At 39.7% G+C, this 26613-nt stretch overlaps 1 protein-coding gene across 3 annotated transcripts in view; it reads left to right on the top strand.

Annotated features, from left to right (window-relative positions):
• LOC122796444 (beta-galactosidase-like) overlaps nucleotides 1-26613 on the top strand; it is a 1102950-nt gene that overhangs the window by 530818 nt on the left and 545519 nt on the right. For all 3 annotated transcript variants that reach the window (XM_044064918.1, XM_044064917.1, XM_044064919.1), the window contains exon 6: nucleotides 20855-21035. In XM_044064918.1, the coding sequence (XP_043920853.1) occupies nucleotides 20855-21035 (181 nt within the window). The remainder of the gene's footprint in view (nucleotides 1-20854; nucleotides 21036-26613) is intronic.

Below are 26613 nucleotides of genomic sequence, written 5' to 3'. Positions count from 1 at the left end.
AGGCTAGGTTGGACAGGCTGATCAGGAGCAGGATAGAGGGTCTACTCAAATTCTGGGGCTGAGATGGAGCACGAGCAGGGGAGGCTACTCTGGAAGCAGAGAGAGATCTTTCCACCACTCAGAACGCAAAGGGAATGGATGAAGCACCCTCCCCTGCTGACAACACCACAATGGAGGAAGGTGCAGACTCTGCCAGTACCTCCAACCCTCTAGAATAGGCTGGTCTGAAACTATCGAGAACCAAAGCACCGAGGGGCAGACAGCGGTCCGAAAATCCCAGACCTGAACCAGCCCCCATGGACTCAGGGGTGACAACCCGGACCTGTGGCCCTGCCTGCCCTGGGTAAGGGGAGTAGAACTGACAATTGAATCTGATGGGGTAGGGACAAGAGAAGTCCCACAAACCCCTCACCGCTTCCACACAGTGCACCAGCTCTCTTAAGTCCAATCCGTGTGAGGTCGGAAGAGGAGAAGGTAGACAGGGAGTGGGAGAAGGCTCCCAAAGCCTGTGGGTGGGGAAGCCAAAATTCCCAATTTGATTTGAGCCTTCAAAAAGGACCACATCATTCTGTCCATGTCAGAAGGAAGGATGCTCCTGGAGGATCAGTAGGAAATAGAGGACCCTAGCTGGAAACCCATGTCAGGACCCTGAGGGTCTTCTCTGCTGGTCTGTAGAGCGAGCCCTATGAAGAGGGGTAAACCAAATGGTCCTCTCCCGAAGGATCCGAAGAAAGGTCCTCAACAACAGTAAGATCTTTCATGGGTCGTGGATCCGAGGAAACATAGGGATTCGAAGAAAGAACTCTTGAATCCCTTGGAGCCGAAAGTGTCAGATCCATGTCAGGTTTGTTCTGGCTTGGATCTGAAGGCTTCGATCCAGAAGCTGACTCAGGAATCCTCTGACCCGAAGACCTGGAACCAGGGGCCTTGGATCCGGGTGTTAACTCTCCATCGAGGTCCTTGGCTCTGAAACCTTCGGATTTGACACCGCTAAGGCTGGCATCGGATCTGGGGATCTGGGATCCGGGATCTGGCAGCATAGTTTTCTTACTAGAAGCCTTCCCTGAAGAGGAAGAAGGGGAAACCTTTCTTTTATGGTCAGGGAGGCCTGACTTGGTTGAAGATTCTTTGACCAAGGGACCCCTCCTGAACCATGCCTTTTAAAAGCAGTTTATTCTAACAGCTGGCCAGAGCTCTGGGGTTGAATGCAGCACAAATGCTGCATTCAACCTCCAGGTGGCCAGCGCTGCGACAGTAGACACTCCTTGTGCGAGTCAGAGACGGGCATCTTCTGACCACACGAGGAGCACCTCTTAAATCCTAAAGTTTCTCTGACATGGAGAAAACTCAACCAAAACCAGAGGGGAAAACCTGAAGAGCAGTCAGACAACCAGACAAGAAATCAAAACACCAAGGTCCCGCAATCACACCAAAAAAAGCCCAAGTAATTAACAATAAAACAGGAAATGCAAATATAAATATAAATATCCCAAGAAAAGGTTTACCACTGTGCTAGTTATCCCGAACAGAAAAAGGGCACCAAAAAACAAAACGAACCAACAGAAGGGGAAAGGGTATTGCAGAACAGTAAGCAAAGACTATCAATGCTAACAAATTAAGATAGAAATGAAAAAAAAACCCAAAGACAAAACCTACTTGCTACCAAGCTGGAAAAATCCCGAGGAGCTGAGCAATCTGCATTTGTCAGGTACACGCAGCAAACAAAATCTGGAGGGTTAGAGGGCAACAGGGCATTATGGGAGGACAGGAGCTTGAGCTAAGCTGTTGTCTGAGTTTTTGCCGGCTGAGATCCAATGTGAGATCTTAGACCCATGAGTGATGAATGGTGACTAGGATAGCATCAGATCTGTTGATAAAGTATCATATGATGATGACAGTAATATAGAGAGTTTATTTCTCCTGCATTATTAATTCATACAGGTCTAATATCGCAATTTGAGCTAGTATCACTGGATCTCAGTTTAGCCGTGACAAGTACAATTTCATGTACTTTAAAGCTCCACCCATATTATAGCCCAGTTTATTTATCTCAAAAGAATTAGAGGTACTGAATTATTACAAGTGTCTTTGTATAAACACAGTTAACAACTTTCTTTTACTATACATGTTGTCTCTATTACAACCTTGGCTATGAAGCAGTTGGGTATTATGGTTAAGAGCTTGGTAATAAGGAATCCATTTATTATAACATCATTGTTTAAATGCTACATATGACTTACACTGGTGTATAATATATTTTGCATTTCTACAAAGAAACTATTATCTGGATTAGAATCAGTCCAAAGAAAATGATGTACCCAACGAGTAAGACACAAGGAACATTGTAAATATCTCAACTTATGTTCATTAAGTTATAGTATATCAGGATCAAATTAATTTTCCCTAAAAGTTATTTTCACAATGAATATTTACAAACTTTATTAGATGCTAAAATATGCCAAAGTAAAGCAGAATTTAGGTTCAGTGAGTTAAGATTCAAGACATAATTATAATTAGACTTCAAGATCATTATTTCTTTTATTAGAGCTGCTGCTTTGTGGAATAAATGGCCCTTTCTTATAAGGCAACTACATAATGTAATAAAATTGAAATCTAATCAGACTATTGGGTGGGCGACTTAGTATATGGCTCAGGCATATCTGAATCAGTGATCCTCAATGGCTACATGACCAGAATGCAGTAAAACAAGTTCTGAACATAATGTGTGGGTTTCAAGAAGAAAAACTTACGCATTCCTAAAGAAAATGAATAAACAAAAAAAAACCTTTTAACAAATAAAATTTAAGAGGCTGCAGCCAACAGTTTAGTACCACAAGGCTATACGCTTAGAAATATTGGTATTCAGTTATGCAGGCACCCATTCACACCTGGCATATGAAAGAGCTTTTTTGAGAATAGTTACAGCTGTTTGTAACAAGCTTCCAAAACATTATTAATATATTATCAAGAAAACACTCCCAAGATCATCTATTCAGAAATTGTAAGTGCTATGGGGACAAGGGTTAATGCAGTGGTACACTAGTTCTTAGGTTCAACTGTGTTTTTTTTTTTATTTTACTTTTTAGTTTGCTAACCAGGAGAGTGAACCTGTCCAGAGACCCTTTTCAGCCACATCCCTGGGTAAAGGCAAGGAAAATTACGTGTTCAATTAACACGGTGGATGAGATGACTAAATGGGTAACATATTAATAAGGCAAAACAAACACAAAATGAGTAGCTGTACATAAAAAAAAAAAGAGAGAGATATTTACATAGGCAAAATAGGGTAAGGTAAGTGCATAACAGAAAATGCATAAAGAAGTTGATTCCTTCTAAGAAGAAAGTACTTCCATTAATTATTAGAGTAATACCATATTGAATATTTAGAATGGCTCTCATTGTGTTCTAGAAATGTATACATTTTAAGATATTTTAGGGTGCATTATCCCTTATTGATAAATCAGTTGCACTTTGCTGCAAGATGTGAGATTTTTGGTGATTTCATAACTGAGACGGAGTTTCATCCTGTCTTAACTCCTCACAGGGGTGTCCAACCTTTTGGCTTGCTGGGGCCACATTGAGTGAATAGAAATTGTCTTAGGGCCGCATATAAAATATATCATATAGTTAACTCATTCACTGCCATGGGCGACCAAAGTCAACCTCCTGGCTGTAATGTAGGTGCATTTGAACAATGAATAAATGTAGTAAAGGCCTAATATTTGCCTTAAAATTCTAATTCAAATTTTCTAATCTAACAGTTAACTCTAACATCTTAGTGTGTATATATATATATATATATTTTTTTTTTTTTTTTACAAATAAACAGATATTCACTACAGCACTAGCATTTCTCACTGGGAAAACCACTCCAGCAGTCCAGCTACATAAAATGTCAACATTAGCAGACCTATAATACTATAATCCACAAAAATAAGCCAATAAAGTAAATAATTCACATTACTGAATTAATAAAACAATTCTAAATAAGCTACAAGAGGATCTCATCGAAACAAATGACTGGTGCCAGAAACATAGCCTCAAGCTAAATGCCAAAAATACATCATTATCCCCTTTGGGAGAGTGATGTCCCCACAAATTATCACATTAATAACAATGTTGTAAGCACGCAATCAGTCATGAAGTGCTTGGGCACTCAGAAACCTGACTTTTGACCACCATATTGTCTCTGTTGTACAGAAAGCTTTTTACATGGCCCACCTCATTAGTAAGAGTATCATTCAGGGACAAAGTGGTCATAACATCCCTGTATTCTTCCTTTATAAGAGCCATTACTGAGTGCAAAGCCCCTTTTGGCATGTGCTTCAGAAAAACACCCTGGCAAAAGAAAGACTACAACCATTTCTGACAAAAAAGGTCAAAGTTCACTTAGTTATCCAAACAGACTAAAAAGCTTCTTGCTTTCCTCTGTCTCTTACTGGCCCCCTATAAATTTCATCACTGGCTTGCTTTCCAGGCTAAGAAAGATCCTGCCTGAAGAGACTTCCTCCACCTCAGAAATACTGGTTATACATGAAACGCTCACTGCAAAGACCACAGCCTTCACTGCAACATAAACAAACCGCTCTGTATGGATAGGTTCTTGATACAAAAACTTCAGCTTCTGTAAAAAGCTCCTCTCATTATCAAAAATGTAGTTCAGCAACACGACAACTGAATGGATAGCCATAAATATACCCCTTGAGTAAGTAGCATAGCCTTCATCATACCGGATGAAAAATCCACATACTAAACTTTCCTAGCTGGATGGCTAAAATCTAATATTGGTTACTCAAGTCTACTTGTCCAAGAACAGGGGCCTGTTTAACTAAGAATTCCACTTACAAAAATATATTCAGTATACATATTAAGTCTCTCTCTCTTTCACACGCTCACAAAAGGAGCCCCTACTTCTAAAATATGCAACCTTAGTAATCACATGGCACACATTCACTGAAAGAAATTGTCTGAAAGTAAAAATATCTGGAAAAAAAAAATCATATTAGAGGTGGACTCATCCATCCAATTTCCCACCACCAAAAGGACCATCAATAAATTAGCAAACAACTGCTCAGCAAAAAGTAAATCAATAAGAAATCCATAAAGTCTCTAAGATCATACTACATACTGGAGTAAACCTATAACTTCCCTCCAATCTAAAGCCCTTTGACAGTCAGACATTTTAATTTGTGCAGAAGTTATTCACAGAATGACAGTTTACTGAGCTGTCACATTAGCACTCTATGCTTATGTCTGAACCAATGAAGCATACTTGTCAATTCCAAAAGAATTAAAGTAGCTTAATAAGAAGGTTATTTGCAAGGTTACATGGCAGTTTATATTGGAAATAATCAAAGATATCAAAAAGGCTCTGTTTCTCGTATTTATGCTGAAAAGTCTTCCAAGGTAAATACAACCTTTTGATTTAGCATGGAACCCTACCTCTCAACCTTAGAGCAAGAAAAAAATAAAAGTGGGACACAGGCCCAGAAACAATTATGCATCACAGACACCATTGAAACAACTGTAGCTGCAAACATTATGCATCATTTATAATCTTTCTATCCCATCATTGTCAGTTAAGCATTATATGGCTTATTCAATCCTGCCTTCTTTTCCAACAAAGAAACCCATGCTTTGAAATGACAAACGCATTAAAAATAATAAATAAAACAAATTGCATCCACATCCTGCAACTTCCTACCTGCAAACAACAACAGAGCTTTCACTGAATCTAAGGCTTCTTATTTCCCAGGAATGATAGCTCTCCCTAATTAAGTCTAATGGGATACAATCTACCAGGATCTGGACTACCTGAAATAAATTAAATTATGGCCTGCAAATTGCAAGTGCATTTTGTTTAATTAAACTATATTTCTAAGCCCACTTACTGTATTTTTTCACTAACATCCCAAAATCCATTTCCAGGTCACTTTACAAGACATTGGCAGTGGTAGACTTGGCATCCTCCAGATCCCTACGGGACCACACTCACACTGCTAGCATTGTCCATTAAATATAAGTATCCATCCACTGCAAATGGCAAGAAGCTATGTCTTAAAAAAAATCTACTTTTGGCATGCCTAGTACCCAAGTATCAGGTTTTGAAACAAAGAAACATATTCCACAGTCTGTAACACACATACACACTAAAACCCTCAACATTTAAAAAATGACATTGTGCCCCCCTGATTTGCCAGTATTGATGATCCACCAAAGCTGTACTTATTGTTGTCCAATCTGCCACTGCTTAGAACCCATCCATGACAAAACAGTACTGGTTACTTTTTTGTTTGTCAGAAAAACAATTCAACTTTATATGCTACATTCCCACAAAGTCAATCCACTACTGACCCATTAACCCTAGGCTGCTGTCTCATTCTTACTCCCTGGAACTGCATTACCTTGGATGACCAATTTTATTTCCTAAGCAAAAGACACAAATTGAAAAATGAAGCGAAAATCCATACAGTTGAGTGGTATGATTTCATATTCAATACAACACTCTCTCTGTCAGGAAAGCCACAATTTAATGAAAGTGTACTTTTAATGTACGATATATTTGTGAGCTAACTTATTTGTGTTCAGTAGGTAGACTGATCGTCATTAGCCTCCTTGTGCTTGTGTCTCTCTCCGTCATGCATACATACACACACACACTTCTTTCACATGCACACACATTCTGCTTTCATGCATGTACTCACTCATTCACTCCCTCTGTACTTGCCTATTAACACAGGTAAGTGCTGTCCCTTTCAAAGGCAATGACGGCAAATCCATACACGAGTCCCTCTTCAGCAAGAAGACACATGCACTGATTCTTTGGCATGAAATAATGGCGGGAACACACAGATCCTTCTTTGGCACAAAAAAATCAAAACTAGAATGGTGCTTTGGTGCATGCGCACACCAGCAGAGTTATAGGTCACGGGCGTGAAAAACACAAAACAAAAAAAGTGTTTTGGGACATGCGTATATCGATGTTGCAGTTAGAGGTTGGGGGCCGCATGGAAGAGCTCTGAGGGCCGCAGGTTGGACACATCTAAGTTAGAGCATTCCGGTAGGAGAATGCACATTTATAAAATACGTTTTTGCCTTCAGAGGCAACTTAAAGGGAAGTCTGTATAACAGTAGTAGACTCTCTTAACTCCTCAGAAAATATTCAGTGGAGAGAATTTGTATGTGGTACTTGACTGAAGGAGAGTGGGAGCTATAAAGAAGTTTAAAATACAAAATACTTGCAGGGAACAAAGCATAAGCTTGACGGAGAGCCAGTTGGATTCTTCTGTTGTGATGCAGTGATATTCTAAGTTGTAAGATGAATAAATCTGAACATTTGAATTTCAGTTTTTTGATATAGTTTCATAGGCTGGTACTAGGCTATCGGCCCTAAGGCCTATGCAAGCCTAGCCATAACAATTCCCTGGACATTTCTTCCCACAATATTTACTTCTCTGGGCCCCTGTCAAGCAGTGCGACTGACATGATCCCCGGAGTGAATTTCCTATCTCCCATTCAACCATCAAGGTTCCTTTTGAAGAGGGCCAATGAGGCGCTCTGCTTGACATATATGGGCAGTCTACTCCAGAGTATGGGGCATCTCTGGGTCAGGAACCTATCCCTCCAGCATGTTTTGTTCATTGTGATGATAAGGTTTAGATCCCTGGAGCGTGTGGCTCTGACGGATTGGGATTTCTTTAAGTGGAGCATGTCCAACAGCTCAGGGTTTGACATGGCCTTGTATGTTAAGCAGAGATCGCCTCTGAGTAGACGATATACCACAGAGTATAGTTGGAGTTTTTTTAGATGGTTAGCATATGGCATCTGCTTTAGGCCTGTGATTCTTTTAGTGAGGTATTTCTGTGGCCTTTCCAGCTGTTGCAGATGTCTTGTGAGGTACATACAAACTGCGGCATTATACTTTATAATGGGTCTAATGAGGGATGAGTACAGTGGGACAATGACCTCTTTTTTTCTGGATGAAAAGCCCTTAGTGATGAGGTGTGCCACATAGAAGGATTTCCTGACTGTTGTGGCGATGTGGTTATCGAAAGTGAGACCACTGTCCACTTGTGTCCCTAAGTCTCTCATCACACCTTCGATGTTTAGTGTCCTGCCTCCTATGTGGTAGTTCATGGGTACATGTTTTTTTCCAAAGGGGATAACTATGCATTTCTTGGCATTAAGCTTGAGCCCATGGCTCTGGCACCAGGCATCTGTTTATGTAAGGCCCTTTTGTAGAATATCCACATCATTTGGGGATTCTATAATGGCTCCCAGTTTGCAGTCATCTGCAAACTTTGTTAGCAGTCATCTGCAAACTTTGTTAGCCAGAGTCCCTTAGTGTTGGCTTGTACTTCAGGGAAGTAGATGCCAAACAAGAGTGGTCCCAGGACTGAACCCTGAGGTACTCCACTTGTCTGGAGCTGGATTCAGAGTCTGCTACTTTTGCAGTCTGGGTTCTGTCAGTAAGCCAGTTGGCAACCCATCGAGTGACGTAGGGATTTATGCCCAGCTTAGTAAGTTTATATATAATTCCAGAGTGGGGGATGGTGTCAAAGGCCTTGGTGAGGTCCAGATAGGCTGTGTGGACCGCCTTATCCTCATCCACAACTCTGGAGACTGATTCGAAGAAGTCAATCAGATTCAGGAGACAAGATCGGCCCTTCACAAACCCAAACTGGGTGGGGTCTAGTGTTTGAAGGTTACCAATGTCTTTGTTTATAAGTTCCATGATAATGCGTTCCATGCCCTTGCAGATCAGGCTTGTCAGACTGATGGGACGGTAGTTCCCAGGATCCAAGGCAGATCCTCCATTGTGGAGCGGGATAAATGTAGCTGTCGCCACTCAGTGGGCACGAAGCCTGAGGTGAGGCTATGATTAAACAGTACACTTAGGTGGAGTGCCAGTTCATTTTGTAGTTCATGTAGTACACAGCCTGGGATGTCATCTGGTCCCATAGATGCTGTATTCTTAGCTTTGGAGTGTGCTATTTCTACCTGTGTGGCTGTGATTATCGGAATTTGGCAATCTTTTGGTATTGAGATGGGCCCTTTAGGGGGTGAGAGGGGGGTGAAGTTGGCACTAAATCGATCTGCCAGGATATTGGCAATATCCTTGGGATCAGTATATTTAATGCCATTCTGTTGTAGCTCAGAGCAGATCTGAGCATTGCCATTTAGATTCTTGACATAACTATAGAATGCCTTGTGGTTGTCTTTGAAATCTTTGGCAATTTTATTTTCGTAACTAGTTTTTGAGGATTTTATGAGGGATCTCAGTTTCTTACTGAGGCTGGTGAGGGAGTTTTTTGCATCCTGGGATTTTCCTCTTTACTGCAACAGTTTCTTCCTTCTGTTGTATAGTTTGTTTATAGCAGGGGACCACCAGATTGGCTTCCTTTTTTGGAGAAGATCATCTTGGTTCTATTTGGGATGGCACGATTCATGCACGAGTGGATGTGCTCGTACAGTGCCTTAGTGTAGGATTCTGCAGTCGAACTTCCAGATCCCGTCTGCATGGGTGTTGTGAAGTTTGTCACTTCTGACTTCAGTAGCATGAAGTTGGCTTTGGAGAAGTTTTTTAAGGAGGTTTCCTTACTGGGGGGTGGGGGTGGGATGTGGATGTCAAGGGTGATTTGCTTATGGTCAGACCTGACCAATGAGGGGATGACCACTGGTGTGGAGCATCTGTCTCCCATGTTGGTAATGACCAGGTCTAGGATATTGGAGCCCCTGTTGGGACAATAGATTAGTTGATCCAGGGCGTTGGAATTTATAAATTCCAAGAACCGTTGGGAAAAGGAGTTGGTACCGGAGTAGTTTTCCCAATTAATGGCAGGGTAGTTGAAATCACCCAGTATTAGGGTGTTTGGTTGTATCTTAATATTTTCCAGTATGTTTAGGAAGGTGTAGTGAGAATCTTGGGGTATGGTGGGGGATCTGTAGCAAGCTACAATTTGGATTGCAGTCTTACCTAGTGTTAGTTGCACCTGGAGAATTTCAGATGCATTGTGTTGGGCAACTAGCCTGGAGGTGTGAATATCCTTGGTGAATATGGACACTCCTCCACCTTTAGTGTTTCGGTCTTGGTTTTGTGGCCGAAAAGTGTGGTAAGAATTGTAGCCTGGTATTGCAGGGGTGCTCTCTGGAGCCTTGAACCAGGTCTCAGTCACTGCACAGATATCGATGTTCTCCATTTTTAGGAGTGCCTCGAGAGTGTGCATTAGCATTACCTTCATATTTTGCATGCTTTGTATCTGTTACGGTGGTGGTTTTATCCTTTGAACCTTGCCTAAAAAAGGCACTATAGGGGTGGCAAGAGCTTTAGCCAGTAACCTGAATCCCAGGGGTGACAGGTGAAGACCATCTCTGGCAAAGCATCGTGGTTTGTCGATCATGTCTTCCCAGGCAGACAAATACTGGATCCCCTTTGTATGACACCAGAAGCTTAGCCAATTGTTGAAGTCAATCATTTTGTCCTTGTACTGTGTTATCATTCTGGGTGAAGGCAGGATGCTACTCAGGGCTAGGGTCATACCTGCCTGGGTCACATGATCCAAGAGCTCTTCCATGTCTCTCTTCATGTAGTCCAGCGAGGCACGTCTCAAGTCATTCACTCCAACATGGACAATGACAGAGTCGTATTTGTACTTGCTTTGGAGTGACTTGAGTGCATGCGTTATCTGGTGGATCCTGGCACCAGACAGGCAGCTGACTGTAGTTTTCTCCTTGTTTAGCCTGGTGAGTGGGACATCAGTGTGCCTGACTATAGAGTCACCTATGACTAAAGTGTTGGGTACATTGTCTTGCCTTAGGGGCTGTTGTTGGGTGGCACACTGGTGTTGTGAGCTATGTGTCACTTTGGTTGTGACTGGTGTTTGCTTGCGTTTCGGCTTCGGAGGTCCTTGTTGCTTGGGCAGGTTAATGTTAAGGGCCTTCGCATATGTGGGTTTAGTGTTGCTATGTGTGGGTGTTGATGGTGTGGGTTTTGAAGGACTATGAGTTGCTAGAGGTGTAATGCAGGTGTTAGCCTTCTCCTCTTGACTGTCTAGTACAATCTTGACCAGAGAGAGCTTTGCTTCCACTTTGGCTATGTAAGTGCATCTCTCGCAGGTTGTGGTGTTGGGTGGTAGGAGGAGAGGATTGTCTGTGTACATGAGGCAGTTGCCGCATTGCCCCAGTATGCCCAGATTCACCAGGTGGACAGGAGAAATCACCAGAAGCTGACCCTTGGACATGCCTGTTTAGGTGCTTTTTTGTAAAGTTTAAGAGCTGTTTTTCCTTACCTTTGCAAGGTACTTTGCAGTTGTAGGCTGTTTAGTGTCTATGATTTATTTCTCCTTATTGACAAGGAGAGCTGAGTGCTTGTATCAGTTTCAGGCTTCCTAGTGCTTTCCAGCAGGTTCTAGAGTAAGTGCTAGTCACAGGGCTTCAGATTTTAGTGCTACTACTGAGAAACCAGCTAGTTTTAAAGGTAAATTTGAAGAGCAGACTTTCTGGCACCTGGAATAGTTTAACTGTTGCCTCGTAGTGCTGCACGATGTGAAAAATGTGCAAACACACGCATTTTTAAGCCAGAAAGCTGAAAGGGATGGAAATCAGCCCAAAAAGGCTAATAAAATTACAATTTTGGAGCTGGAAACCACTCCGCTAGCATTACATAGGCAGTACAATGCTCACCAGTCCCACTGGTAGGCAGTAGGACTTCCCTCTACCACAGCAATGTCTGGATAGCTCTGAGCACAGAAAATAAAGTCCTGAGACAAGCAAAGCCTGAGATATGGACTGGCTAGAAAAGGTGGGAAATGAGCAAACATGATAGTATATGTATATATATATATATATATATATATATATATATATATTTTTTTTTTTTTTTTTTTTTTTGAAAACAGGCTAAACAATGCAATAATACAGTAAATAAACACAGAAAAGGCTACCACACTTGAATGTGTAGTCCTAAACAGTAAATGCAATTAAAACTCTACAAAATTAGCAATTTAAAACTTTTTAAATGAAGCAAGGCAAGTGCACAACTGAAAAACGATTTAAGAGGCAGTAACACAGCAGAATAAGTATCTAGTCTACATATACAGAGAAGTCTATATATATATATATATATATATATATATATATATATATATATATATATATATACAGAAAAGCAGCTAAAACACACACACACTTCAGATGCAGTGCAAGTACATAAGGAGGAACTTGGCTAGCAGCTGAAAGCAAAAATGGGTGATGGGTCTTCTTACACTGGGAGAGAGAGAGAGAAGACTTGGAATACTTGTAGTTTTAGTTGCTGAACCACCTTTTGGCATTGGATTTATGTATGAGGATAGAAGGAGAGAGTATGGTGAATTAGGATACCAAGATAGTGGTGTCATGTGACACGGAAAGTGATGTGCCATTTGGGTCGTGAGTGTTAGGGTTGAGAGAAGCAATGGATATCGTTTTTTGAAGTTATGATTAACATGAAGTTGGACTTTGTAACATTAATTTGAAATTTGTTGTATGCAAGACAAGTTCCAAAGACTTAAAAAATGAGCTTGAAGAGAACATTGAGGAGCAGGAGGCTACTTATTACATATGTTAAATAATGTATGTGTATTGTACTAATTTAGCTTGTTGTGAGGTCAGCAGGAAGGCTGTTAATGAAAAACAAGAGGAAAAGGCCTAGTACTGAACCTTGAGAAATAACTTTTAAGAGAATATCTGTGGAAGGCATGGTTTAGCCTGAGGAGACTATAAATGTACATTTAGGTTGTTTTTGAACCAGGAGCAGATGTTTTCAGATAAATCAGAAGCAGACAGGTTTAGGATGAGTAGATTGTGACTGACATTGTCAAAAGCTTCTGTAAAGTCTAATATAGTACCTGAATATAGATCTTTCCCCATATTTGACAATTTTTTTATTTACTTTTTTACATTTGTTTAGTCAGACTGGCTATTGAACCCCTTTTGAAATCAGGCTCAGGAAAAAAGGCTCTGTTAACATAAAGTGCATTTTAAACACACAGCAAGGACATTCACATATTAGATCAATAGCTATGTGTTGTTGAGTAGGAAATGGATAGTAGTGGTGGTGCTGTAATTACTTATATAGCCAAGCTCTGTCTATGTGACGGTGTCATATTTTTGGATGTATTCTAACATTTGTTGAAATAATTTTGCAAGAAGTCATTCTGTTATTGTTGTATTTTATTTATCCTATATCTGTTTAACTATCCTTTCTTTACTGGGTTAGTTCCACAAGGTTAGTGCCCTCTTTTCGGTGGAGGCCTGAAGTGATACTTGTACTACTAGGGGAAATTTGGCCAGGGCATCAGGGAACTTTCCCTGCTCTTTTTAATAGGTGCCTTGGGATATTTTACATCCACCTGAACTACCACCAGCTCAAGCAGATGGGACCTCCAACCAACATCCATCTGAAGGATGGCACACTCAGGAGTGCAGCACCACCACACATGAGTGTCAGGAATCCAGTCACCTGTAATATATTGGAAACAGGCCTGCAGTCATTTGGAGGGCTGGAGTGTGTCACTTTGGGAATTGGTACTATAAACTAGTACCACTAGTACATATATAGTATACACTAGTGCTTTAAACTATGTGGAGCTATGGATGTAGTTAGAGGTTGAAAATAAAAACCAAATACTTAAGTAGAATGCTGATACTATATTGTAGGATGTTACGGTCAAGTGGGTGGAAGAAGAGGCTGTAAGTGGATTTGTTTTGTTGAAGTATTATAGTGACAATGACTTTTTTAGTGGAGATATTTTTACAGTAAAAGTATTTTATCTATCAAAGCATGAAAGGTGGTTTCTGTAATACGTGGAGGTTGGTTAAGCAAAGAAGGAAAGTACAGAGATGGGAGAGAAGAATTTGTTTTGACTATCATTGAGGAGATTGAGAGAGAGATGGAAAGCTTGATTTTGTTGTTGGTAAAGAGTGTGAATGTGCTAAGATGCTTTATGGAGCCTCAGAATTTTTTGGGATATCCTAGTTGAAACTGCTGTAGGTTTCTAACGTATAAAATGGCAGCTTTGTTGGTCTTTACTCTGGTATTCCTTTTGAGTTCTAGGCTATTAATGTAGGCTGTGGTGTCTTGTGGTTTAGATTTCCATGTTTACCTTGATTTCACACTATCTTAGCAATTATTTTTCTTTCTGGTGTGATCCATAGAACTTGATAGTTTTTCATTTTTAATTCACAAAAAAAACCCACTCCCGGTATGTTGAAAAGCATACAAATTCTGAGTTTTTAATTTTTTTATCTTAAAGGAAAAAGCCCATCTTATATTAGGCAAAGAATATCAAAAGAAGAGGATATAGCAGAAATGGGAACAGTACAAGAATAAATTGGGGATCAGTCATTTATTTGTAGCTCCTGCATAAGTAGAGATGCCATGTTTTGAGGTAGAACTCTAGAATATCAAATGATATGTGGGAGTTTAGGAGCCTTGAAGAACCCATGGGATAGTAGGGTGCAGTGGTCACTAAGAGAAGGTGAGAGGACTTGAAATTGTATAAGTTTGTCAGCAGTACTGGTGGTGATAGGATCAAGAATACAAGAACTGTTAGAGATGTTATGAAATGCTTTAGTAAGTTTTTGTTATCAGCTGAAAAACTGAACTTGAAGTCACAAAGTAGGACTAGTTTGTTTTTTGGTTATTTCTAAAATACTAACGAGTATTTTGAATTTTGGATAGGATAGTAGGGGGAGGGATATAGACTGTGGTGAGAAGCATTTTGGTATGGTTAAGAGTAATTTGTATGACTGATCAGTTGGGAAATGTCTTGTGGGAGTTGCTTTTGGCTACTACTGATTGCCCAATTTTAAATAATATATATGGTATATATATAAGGTTCTCACCTCCTTTCAGTTGATAGGCCAACAGTCAGTAAAGCAGTGTTAAGTATTTGAAACTGCAGCAGGGATCTAGGAATTTGTTTTGAGCCAGGATTCACTAATAGCCATAATTATTGGCAGCACAGGTATGGCCAGAGTTCAAGTTGGGCCCATTTATTGTTAATACTGCAAATATTTATTTGGACAATAGAGTGTAACTGGGTGTTGAATGGGTGGAAGGGATGGTAAAGTACGGCCAGGATTTAGTTCAAAGTCCCTGCATATGGTGAAGAGTGGTAGAGAAAGTGATGGTAGACAAATGTAATAGAAAGAAGCAATGTTTGTTATGGGTTTGTTAATATGAATATGTGGATGAGGTTTGTAAAGTGAAGGAAGAGATTTATTGCACTGGACAACCAGGTAAATCTGTCAGTTTTATGACAGGTGTTGGAGAACAGAAGAAGACGACTAGCATTTAGTCCAGGGGATGGAATACGTTGAATGTGGTTGGTGAGGGGTGAAGTATTTGGAAAAGAATAACAAGGCTAGAATGCATGTTGTGATTCTTAGTATGATGGAAATGGTTGTGGGGAGAAGAGGGCAGATTAGCCCATTGCTTCTAAATCCACATACTTAAAGTATGGATTATGGAGGGCTGTAAGAAGATGTTTAGTGTGCTCAATAAAATTTATATTAAAAGTGTGTAAGTCACTGCTGAGGGGGGAGGTAGTAGTTTAGAGCAGAAGGGGTAAAGAAGAAATTGAAGCCGTGTAATCACAAGGGGAAGAAGTACTTTATGTTGTGTAAAAGATAAATGGAAGCATTAACTGACTGGAAGGCGGCTGAGGTTAGGTTTTAGTAGAAAGGCACAAACCAAGAGGGGTGGCTGGGGTTGGGAGCAGAAGAATAGCAAAGCAGACTGCAACTCATCTCACACACGTGCAATGCCACAGAGATTGTAGTACAACTAAGCCAAAGTATACAGGTGTCAGTATGTATTTCTTCATTATTTTGGTGAATCTGTTACAAGTGGAAGGGATAAATAAGCTATTTATAATTATAAAAACTGTGTCAGATGTTTAGAGTGTTGTTAGGGTTTCCTTTCTAATTATGCAGGTTTAGTCTGTTTTGATACTATTTTAGGAAAATAGTGATGCAAATAGAATTGCCACCCCATTTTGTGAACAGCCATGCGACATTCACTTGTTGATTTCTAGACCATTACACTGTAGTAACATCTCATTGTCCTGAGAGCTGTTCAATGTGTATATATAATTCTGTATTTATAATGGTTTCCATTGCATGCTTCAGCATTAATAATGTATGCATTCTTGTCAATATTATTTTGTCTGTCTTATTCAATGTCACATATTAACTGTGTGTTGTACATGCATATGCAATCTGCCAAGTGCCTCAATGGCAGTATTATTATTTTTTGTGCTGCCAAGTGCATTTCTGACTTGTTATTGTCTTTGCCATTGCGGCTTGGATCGTGGGTGAAAAAGGACCCCCGACCAGTTTACTTAGCTGGTTAACGAAGTATAAATAAAATAAATAAACAAGCAAGTCATCTCTGGTCAGAATTATTGATTGAGTGAGTCTTTGTGGCCTAGTAGTAAGTATCCCGTGGTAAAAAAAAAATGTTTGATGCAATTAAATCTAATAGCAGACACAACTGTTTGCTCCACATAGTGCTTGTTTAAGTCATTGTATTTTTATTTGTTTTAGTTATTACTATTAAAATGCAAGTACCCCAGATGGTAAGTGAAGATATTAAGTTATCCAGAGTGGTAGTAATACCTTCAAAGACTTGAAAAAGGGAGATAGCAAACCACAATTGTCTTTGCCCCCCCCCACACACACACACACACACACACTATTTCTGCAGCAGCCAGTCTGAGTTATACCCAGTAATGTAAAATGATGCCATTATTAGCACTCAGTGTAGTATCCTAAAAAGAATTGGATGTATACAGTACACTTACTTTGTCTCTCACTTGTAAAACACTGCAGCTGATGATATTCTGTCATCACGCTTGAGCCAGGTTTTAGATGTGCCCAAAACTGCAGGTACACTTTTTTGTGAACCAAGCTTTCCAGCAATGTAAACTTGTTTTAAATACTGCTGGTGTTTATAGATGCAGATTTTACTCCATTGATATTTCAGATCATTTTAAAGTGATTCTGGCTGGAGTTCATTTGCAGATGGTTCTTGGCTAGGTAAGGGCTGATTTATGATTTTAGGAAGGCGGAAGGCGGTGTGGAACAATTTAATTGTGAATAACAGTTAAATGTAATGATGCTAAACATGTCTGTCAACAGGACCTTGATTACTCTTGTTTTCAGAGAGTGGCACAAATTTTATTGTGTATGCATTTTATATAGGTGGGTTGAAGTTTTGTGTGTGTGAGTGTGTGTGTGTGTGTTTGTGAGAATGTTATCCTGTTGAAAAGTGCATAAATATGGCATTCTCACAAAAGGTTTAGGAGGCTCCCTATGGTTTGAGTCATCTAATGAAATAAAAAGTGCATTAAGCAATAAAGGGAGTGGTGTTATAATCATCTGGTGTCTAAGCAGACACAACCAGGGACATTTGGGGAGGACAGTTGCATACAGTAAAGATGGCATAAAAGACATTGTCGTCTGAAAATACACCTGTCCATAGAGCTAGTAAAACATATCCTCCACTGCCAGTGTGACTACACACATTGATTAATACCAAAAGTTAGCATTATTTATTTGTTTGACATTTGATTACCAGGAAAGTATGTTTGGGTAGGAGCCCATTTTCAGCGGAGGCCCAGGGAGAAAAGGTCCAAAGTATTACAAAACATTTTAAGAACAATAATTTTACAGTCTTTAAAAATAATACAAAAAGAAATATAGTTTAAGTAATTATATCAAATTAGTCAGAATGTGAAAACATTGATTTAGATTAGATACATGTTATGTGACAATGATTTAATAGAGACATTTTAGCTAGTGTATAGAGCAATTAAACCAAGATAGTATAATACAAACAGAAATTGCAATATAAAGTGAGAGAAAAGTAGGCTTATGGTATATTTGGAGAGAAAGACATGGAAGAGAAATAGACTTAGGGAAGTAAGTGAAGAATGGGAGAGTAAGGAGATGCAAAATATGAATAGGTACTTGTTCACATTTAGGGCTATAGTTTATCCTGGTGGTGAGCAAGAACAGAGGCAGCTTTTAGCTAGGAAGTCTTTCAGAATGCTTTTGAAGAACTGGACGGAGGGTATTGACCTAATGGAGATAAGGAGTTCCCACCCTTACCAACATGGTATGAGTACAGCAGTGCCCAGCTGATTTGATAGGTTTGTGGACAGGGGTGAGCTTTTGGTCATTGGATTGTAATGACAGACTGGGAACATAGTTGTGTAGAATGTTTTTTAGTGCTGGACAAGCTGATGGTTTCTGAATAATTTTATAGGTGGTAAGAGTCTGTGTACATGTTAGCTGATGGGGTAGTTCTAAACAATTTTGGCTTTTTAGTGCTATACAGTGGTGGGTTCTAAAAAGGGTGTTTGCTGCAAATTTAACAACTTTGTTATAGCATTGCTCAAATTTTGATTTTTGTGATGCCTGGTGGGTTAGTAAGGATGGGAATAACATAAGGAAATGTTTAAAGGAGATAAGTAGAGGCAAGTGTAGCTTTACGTGTCAGTGAGAACATTTTTGGCATAATAAACCATCCCTAGTTTTTGATGAGTCTTTCTTGAGCAATTTTGTATATGCAGGTTGAATTTAAGATTGTCATCCACTATCATACCTAATAATTTACTATAAAAAGTGAGTTCAGTGGTTGTAATATCAGGAGAGGACTTTAAATTTTGTTTTTTTCTTGGGAGAGGTATTTAGCGGAAAATATTTTATTTTATTTATTTATTTTTTTACACGGTTGAGTATGAGTTGTGAGTTACAAAGCCATGTTTCAGTTGAAATGAAAGCTTCTTTTCAGAGATATGCCACATTGTCAGATGTGCAAATGTGTGTGATGTCATTTGCGTACACTGTATTAGGGAAGCCTGATGTGTGGAGGGTGTCTGTGAGAAGGTTAAAGAGGAGGGGACCAAGGATAGAGCCTTGTGGAACACTGGTAGCAACTGGGATGTATGGAGAGAGGGTAGAGTATCATTTTACTGACTAATTACATATTGGATAGGTAGCTTTTGAACCATGGAACATTGGTGTGAGATAGACCTTATGAGGGCATCTGAAGTAGTTTGCTGTGACAAACTGTGTTGAAGGCTTTAGACAAGTCTAGAAATAAGGAGAGAACTAGCTTGCCATTATCTGTAGCTTTATTGACCGTCTCTATATAGGTTAGAAGCACAGTGTTAGTACTAAAGGAAAGGACATAAGGCATGTTGTGTGGGGAATAGGAGTTCTCCCTGCATGAGATAGTTTAGCAATTGTTTTTGAATACATTTATTTCAAGTATTTTGGGGGGATAACAATGCTATAGGTCTAAAGTTAGTAATGTTGGTTGAATTTCCTCTTTTGTGCAAAGGGCTAATGTGTAACTTTTTCCAAAGGGAAGAATGTGGGGTTCCTGAATTGACCTATTTATAAAGATTGAGACAGGGTAAGCAATGCTGTTGGCTTCTATTGTAAGCTATTCACTTGTAAGATCATCAGCTGGTTTGAGTAATTTTGTATAGAAGGTGAAAGTGGATGTGGTGATACATGGTCACCTGGCACGGTTAGGATTAGATGTTGGGAAATCCTGGTTAGAGACGCTATACTATCTATGAAATAAAAGTTGAATTATATTGCTGTTTCGAGTGATGAGTTATTGGGAGAGGTGTTAGGGTTGATTATGGCCAGGATGCATGATTTCTTTAGAGTTGTGTTTTAGTATTATTCTGAAAGTTGTTATAGTATATATTTTTAATCTTCATTAATTTGCTGTATAGTATGATTGTGAAGCATTCTGAAATTTTTAAGATAATGTGGTGTTTTATATTTTTGCCATTCTTTCCATGTTTTTTTCTCTGTTCTGCATAGCATTCTCCTCTTTGTGGATAGCCAAACTGCATTATTTATTTTTAGTCTCTTCCTTCTAGCTTTAACTGCATTAAGTTTACCAGGACATAGCAATATTTACAGGTAAATGTGCAGCTGCTGAAATGAAACACACTGTCACATTCACGTTTGAAGAAATTAGGAGTTAATTGGCTGCAGGTTTCTTGATGGGAATCGGTTCTAATAGTAGTTCATCTGGTAGCCTAATAAAAATACAGACGGTACTCTCATGAAATGGACAGGTAGATGCATTATATAGACCCCCATACAATGTCAGACATACACTAATATTGTTGCCCATTGCAGTAATGCAGTGCAGATTAATTTTAATACCGAAAACAAAATCAAAATAAAACATTATAAAACCATACTTATGATGCAAGCAAAGACTGGAAGAGCAGACTGAAATATAAAAACTAATAGATAAACAAACCAGCAATATTGTTGGGTTCATTTCAGGAGAACCTTTAAATTAGAAGTCAGTGACATTATGCACATTTAACCTTTTGATTTTTCTTGTACATAGGTTTATACTCTACGCCAAAAGGTGTCCATCTGGATAAGGTCACCATCCTGGTTATCAAACATAATTTAATTGCTACCCTTGTTGTGTTGTATTGATCAGCAAGTAGCATTTTATCTACTAATAGTAACCTTGTACACATTCTGTGAAACTGTTTTATCAGTTTTAATTTATAATGTATATTTCCATTTTTCATTCTTAAATATTGACAGCAAAAATATACTGTGTTTTCTGTTTGTAATATGAGATTAGATTGCTTAACAGCTGCTGCACATTGTGGCCATATGTATGTCATTTTAGTATTCACAGCCAATTACAAAACAATAGTGCATAAAAGTGTGAATTTTGCTTCAGATTCACTGATATTAAAGTAATGTATGTTGGGTGTTAATATGTTGTGTTCTAAGCTGCCGTTGTTGTCTCTAGCTAGAGGATGAGTATGGGAGTTACTTTGCATGCGACTATGATTATCTTCGCCATCTTGTGAAACTGTTCCGTTATCATCTTGGTGATGAAGTTATTCTATTCTCAACTGATGCCTCATCAATCCATGCCGTTAAATGTGGAACTGTTGATGGACTCTACGCAACCGTTGACTTTGGACCAAGTTAGTTTTTTATCAGTAAACAAATGCATTTTAACAGTTTGTGTACATACGTTGATTGCTTCATATGCTAACATTCTTTGTCCATGACTTTTTTTATTTACTTTGATGTAAAACCTCTTTTAAAGTTTCAGATATTATTCTAAGAGAAAATAATTTATTTGTTTAGACAGTTAAAATATTCATTACCACATACGCACTTACACAGTGGTTGCATTTTTAGATTACGTTTGTATTCATTATTTCAATGATTGCTACTTATCACAAAGTGGTAAACAGGAAAGCCCCTCCTAGTTGTCTGCACCCTGACCAAAATATAGGCAAGATTGCGTTATGATTTCTATTTCCATATACCTATTTTGTCTTACCTTTTGGTTCATCTGGATCTACTGGGTGTCTAAATGTTCCCCTTGGTTATTACTTTTGCTTCAGATGGCCACTGCAGGTACTCTTCTGACTTCCTCCGACATCACAGTGTTGCTGCTGTAAGTCGACATTTCTTCTGTCTACTTCTGTATGACATTTCTTCTGTCTACTTCTGTATGACATTACAGGAAATACAGTAGAAGTGCTGTAAAAATTATTTGACTTTGGAGGCCTTCTGCAGTGAGTGATGGGTCTTTTGCTGTGCCTTGATTGACACATTTCTGAATGTTTCTCTTGATCTTGCAAGTGTGAGTGTGAACACCTTCTGTATGTATGTCATGAATGTTATATGAACTAGGGAGAGACACAGTCCCTACTGTTGTCAGTTTTTGTCACTCGCACAGTTTGAATTTTGATTTTAGCATTCATGATGAAAAAGTTGTCTCTTTCAGTGCATAAAAGCCTAAAAACTTAAAGGGTTCCTGTAGTCAACAAGTCATGAGCCTAGTAACTACACAGCACTATGTAGTAATTGAAGTAAGGTATTTCCTGACTGTGCTCCAGCTGAAGCATGTTCAGCTGGTAGGATGGGGATGGATAATAGTTGAATACCTGACACTAGCTCACTCACCCTGGGGGCAGGGAGACAGCATGAAGAGCTGAGCGAGCTCCATACTGCAAACAGTGTACCACTTGGTTGGAATGTTGCATAAGCGTGGAAGCATTTATGCATTTCCTCAAGTCTGCCATAACTGCTGAGAAAGGAGCTAGTGAATACCCACTATGTGGCAGCAGTTTAATTCTGCACCAGCATCCTTAATCTCCTTGTTAGCTATGGATATGTGTTAGGTAGATCCTGGGAGAAGCTAAGCTGTGTCCAGTACACCTGGTGAATGAGGAGAGAAGATGATCAGCTGTGGGTAGTGTGTGTGTGTGTGTGGGGGGGGGGGGGCAGGATATAGAGCATTTTATTAAGTGCCACTGTTTTTACCTGATCTCTAAGCAACACAAGACCTGAACAGTTTAAGTCCTGTCCCATTTTTATTAAGAAGGGTGCTGTCTAGTGCCATGGACTGGCAGGAGGGTTCCTCATATGGTCTCAAGCTAGTACTAGAATGCCTTCAGAAGAAAAGGAAGTTAGGTGTCAGGCATTAGATATGTCCTCCTCCTGCTGTTAAGTCTACAAAAAAGTTGGAATGCAGAGGACACACATCTGGCATCTATCTTGGGGGAAACCTGCCTAGGTGTATGCAGTGCTTCTTCCACATAGAAAATCTTTTGTGTTCACTGGTTCTAGCTTAGTGGTTGCACTTAGGACTGAGGAGTCTTCTCCCCAGGCCTTTACTGAGTCATGCATGACTTACTATCAAGGTTGAATTGTATCAATGGGTGAAAAAGTAGAAAATGGATGATTTGGTAGACTGGGGGGGTTATGTTTTTGTTGAGGGGGAAAGTTTGGGACAGAAAGATGTATTGATGTGTGAAGGCAATATATGCAGGAATAATGCTGAAGGAGGTAGCCAAAACTGAGTTGTCATAGAAATTAGCCTGGACATACAAGCACACACACAGACTAGAGGAAACATTTAAGGATCTGGTAGAGTTAGATGGATCAGAGGGGTCGTTCTGCACCAGAACAACCCTCGTGTTTATCCCAGAACTTAGGAAATTGTTAGCTTTTGTTTTTGTATTAAATCTTTGCATTGAATTTAACAAATTAAATCGGACATTAGTCCATACTCAATCACCACTATATACCATTTCTATATTCTTACAACTTTATTATGTGCAATTTGCAGTAGTGTTCTTACTACAAATCTACACTTATATTTATGTTTATTTATTTTATTTGACATTTGTTGACCGGGTTCGTCTGAGTGGGCAATAGCCCTTTTTCAGCAGAGACCTGAGGAGAAAAGCTCCAGTAGAGAAACCCAAACAAAGTTAAATTAGATGGTAAAATATACCACGACCAGATTGTATCTAAATTAAGCATTACATAGTACAAAGTTCCAAAATATCTGAGAAGGCATACAGATAACATTCAGGAATAAATGTACAATACGTATGCCTTTGCTGAAGGTTGGACGTCGAGCTAGCATCGCGGCACCCAAAAAAATTCTACTGCCAATCATTAGCAGACCAGAGTTCCGCTGTGGCGACCCCTAACCGGGAAAAGCCGAAAGAAGGACAACAACATACATCATAACAAAGTACAGTGAGTTTTATACATAAAATAATGTAGGAAAATATTGGGACATTGTCTAGTGGAAGCTATAGGAGAAGCAGAAGATTTTTGAGGCCTATAATATATACAGGGGCTTAAACCCCATGTAAAAGGCCAGGGGCCAGACAGTTCAGGAAGCTAAAAGTACAAACAGAAAACTGTTAACATAGTATCAGGAAGTGCAGAAGCTGTTAGCCTAGTATAGAGACGCTACAAGAGAGAAGTGGAAGAGAGAGGTGTCAAAGTTGTAAAGAGGGAAGATGTGTTGAGATGGCTTGAACAGGAAGACAAATTGTAGAAGGAAGGAAGTTATGTTAAGTAGGGTCCTTACATAGGCATGACCAAGACTTAGAGGTTTTCCTTCATTGTTGTTGTAAAGGACTTGAGATTAGTGATAGATCTGGCACTTTAAGGTAGTTTATTCCAGGCATTAGCTATGGAGTAACTGTAAAGGAGTTTGCCAGTATTTTTATTAGGCTTATAGACTTGCAGTAGGTGCTGCTGAGAGCTATGGAGAGCATGATTAGGAGTGTAAGGTTGGAACAGAGTGGAGAGAGATGGGCAGGAGGAGGGTTCATGGAGGATAGTGTGTGCCATGAGAAGCTGGGGGAAGTAGAATTCCAGCCACTGTAGACTTTTTAGAACAATGCAGTGGTGGGTAAGATAAGGTTGGTTGAAGGCAAATCTTGCAGTTTTATTGTAGGTGAACACAAGTTTGGACAGAGGATTGGATTGGAGATGTTTGAGTATCTGGGCGGCATAGAGAAGTGTGGGAAGTAGGAAAGCTTGTGCAAAGGATTCCTGAAGCACTCGAGGAATTTTTTATGTATGTATAACAGGCCCAGCGTTTGTGTCCTTTTAAAGCAATGCTGAGCATGGAGTTTGAACTTTTATTGGTCATTGATAAGAACACCTAGAAGTTTATTATGAGGTTCAGTGGAGATGGTTGTGTTGTTGAGGGAGGAGACAGTAAATGTGGCTTTGTGATGTTGGAGAGTTGTAGTGAGGAATATTAGAAGTATGATTTTCTTCAGGTTAAGTAGCAGTTGGTTGGAAGTAAGCCATCTTTCTACTGCATAAAGGGACTCTTGGGTGAGGGTATGGAAGTGAGTTATGTTGATAGAGCAGGAAATGATTGTAGAGTTATCAGCATATTGGACAATGGTTGAGAGTGGGCAACAGGAGTGTGGAGGCTGAAGAAGATGTTAGAGTAGGGTCCCAGGATGGAACCTTGGGGTACCCCTGTTTGAATGGGTTGGAAAGAAGAGAAGTTGGCTTGCCATTTCACTGCCTGGAATAGATTGGAGTGGTAACTTGTGAAGCAGGATGATATGGAGTTGGCGAGGTTTAGTGAGGTTAGTTTGGATAGAAGTAATCTATAGGATACGGTATCGAAGGATTTCGTGAGTTCAAGAAACAAGCAGGAGACTAACTGTTGTCATGAGAATTTGCAGTAGTATCTATGAAGGATGTCAGAGCAGTAGTACTATGTTTTGGCCGGAAACCATGCTGTGTGGGCGTGAGAAGGTTTTCATGTAGAAGGTAGCCAAGAAGCTGTTTGTATGCATTTTTCAAGAATTTTAGACAGAGGAGATAAGATGACAATTGGCCTGAAGTCAGAGGGGTCAGTTGAGTTGCCGCCTTTACGCAAGGGAATAACATAGAATTTTTTCCATATGTTAGGCACAGAGTTTTCCTTAATGGATCTGTTGAGCAAAATGGAGCTAGGGAAAGCAATAGAGTTGGCAGAAACGTTTGAGAATTCTGGAGGAAGACTGTCAACTGATGGAGAGCAAGTTTTAAGTTTACTTAGAAGAGATTTAATATAGGACGGAAGATGGAGTAGGTGTAGAAGTGTGGGTTGAGAGATATTGTCATTCTTGGTAAGATTGCGGATAGTGTCAATGAAGAAGGTATTTAGGGAAGGTAGCAGTGTCAGAGCTAGTAGGTCAGGGGTTAGGGGATGATGGGCTGCCAGGATGTAGCAGCTTAAATGAGTGCCAGAATTTTTGGGGGTTGGAGTGAGGGTTGTTGAGTGCTTTATGGAAAAAGTTTTGTTTGTCCAGGGTTACCTTTTTTTTGGTTAAGTTATGGAGCTCTCTATAGGTTTGAGGATCAGTGAGGGATTTGGATTTTTTCAGTTTTTTCCACACATTATCCCCTCTTATGCATGACGGTTGCTTGTGTTAGCCAGGGGGTAAAATGTGTTTTTATTCTTAGTTTCCTGATGGGAGCCAGGGAGTTCAGTGTGTGTAGAAAGATGTTATTAAATGGCAGCACAGCTTCCTGCAGGGGGAGATTGTGGAGGGAAGGACCAGTTAATTGAAGAGAGCTGTTGGTTGAAAGTTTCAGGATTAAAATTGGAGAGGTTGTGGCATACTTTGTATTGCTGGGGTTTACTTAGTTGAGGAGAGTGTCTAAGTATATAGGCTGAATGATGATCACTAAGGGTATCAGGTAGTGTGGAGGGGTTGTGATGTGGATTAGGGTTAGAGGTAAGGACCCAGTCTAGAATGGAGCCAGAGTGGGTGCATTTATTTAGGCAAGTAGGAGTGGAGATTAATTGGGAGAAAACAAAGAGGTTAAAGGAGGTATTAGGAGGAACAAAGAGGTTAAAGGAGGTATTAGGAGGAACAAAGAGGTTAAAGGAGGTATTAGGAGGAACAAAGAGGTTAAAGGAGGTATTGGGAGGAACAAAGAGGTTAAAGGAGGTATTAGGAGGAACAAAGAGGTTAAAGGAGGTATTAGGAGGATCAGCATCAAGGACATTCCAGTCGATGTTAACATCACCTAAGATGACGGTTTCATAACAGATGGTTTGTGAGATCCAAGAGAAAAAGAACTCAAGGGTAGGGATACTGTTACCTGGTGGAATGTAAATGGAGGCAGGAGCTAATTTTTTGTGATTGTTCAATTGGTAATGAGAATTTCGGCTGAACGATGTCAGACATGGTGACTGAAAGAGGTTGAAGAGTGAGTCAGTTAGAG

This window comes from Protopterus annectens, chromosome 3.part0 (genome assembly GCF_019279795.1).
Source record: "Protopterus annectens isolate FY-2018-M chromosome 3.part0, PAN1.0, whole genome shotgun sequence".
NCBI lineage: Eukaryota > Metazoa > Chordata > Ceratodontiformes > Protopteridae > Protopterus > Protopterus annectens.
This window is presented reverse-complemented; position numbering and strand designations above follow the sequence as displayed.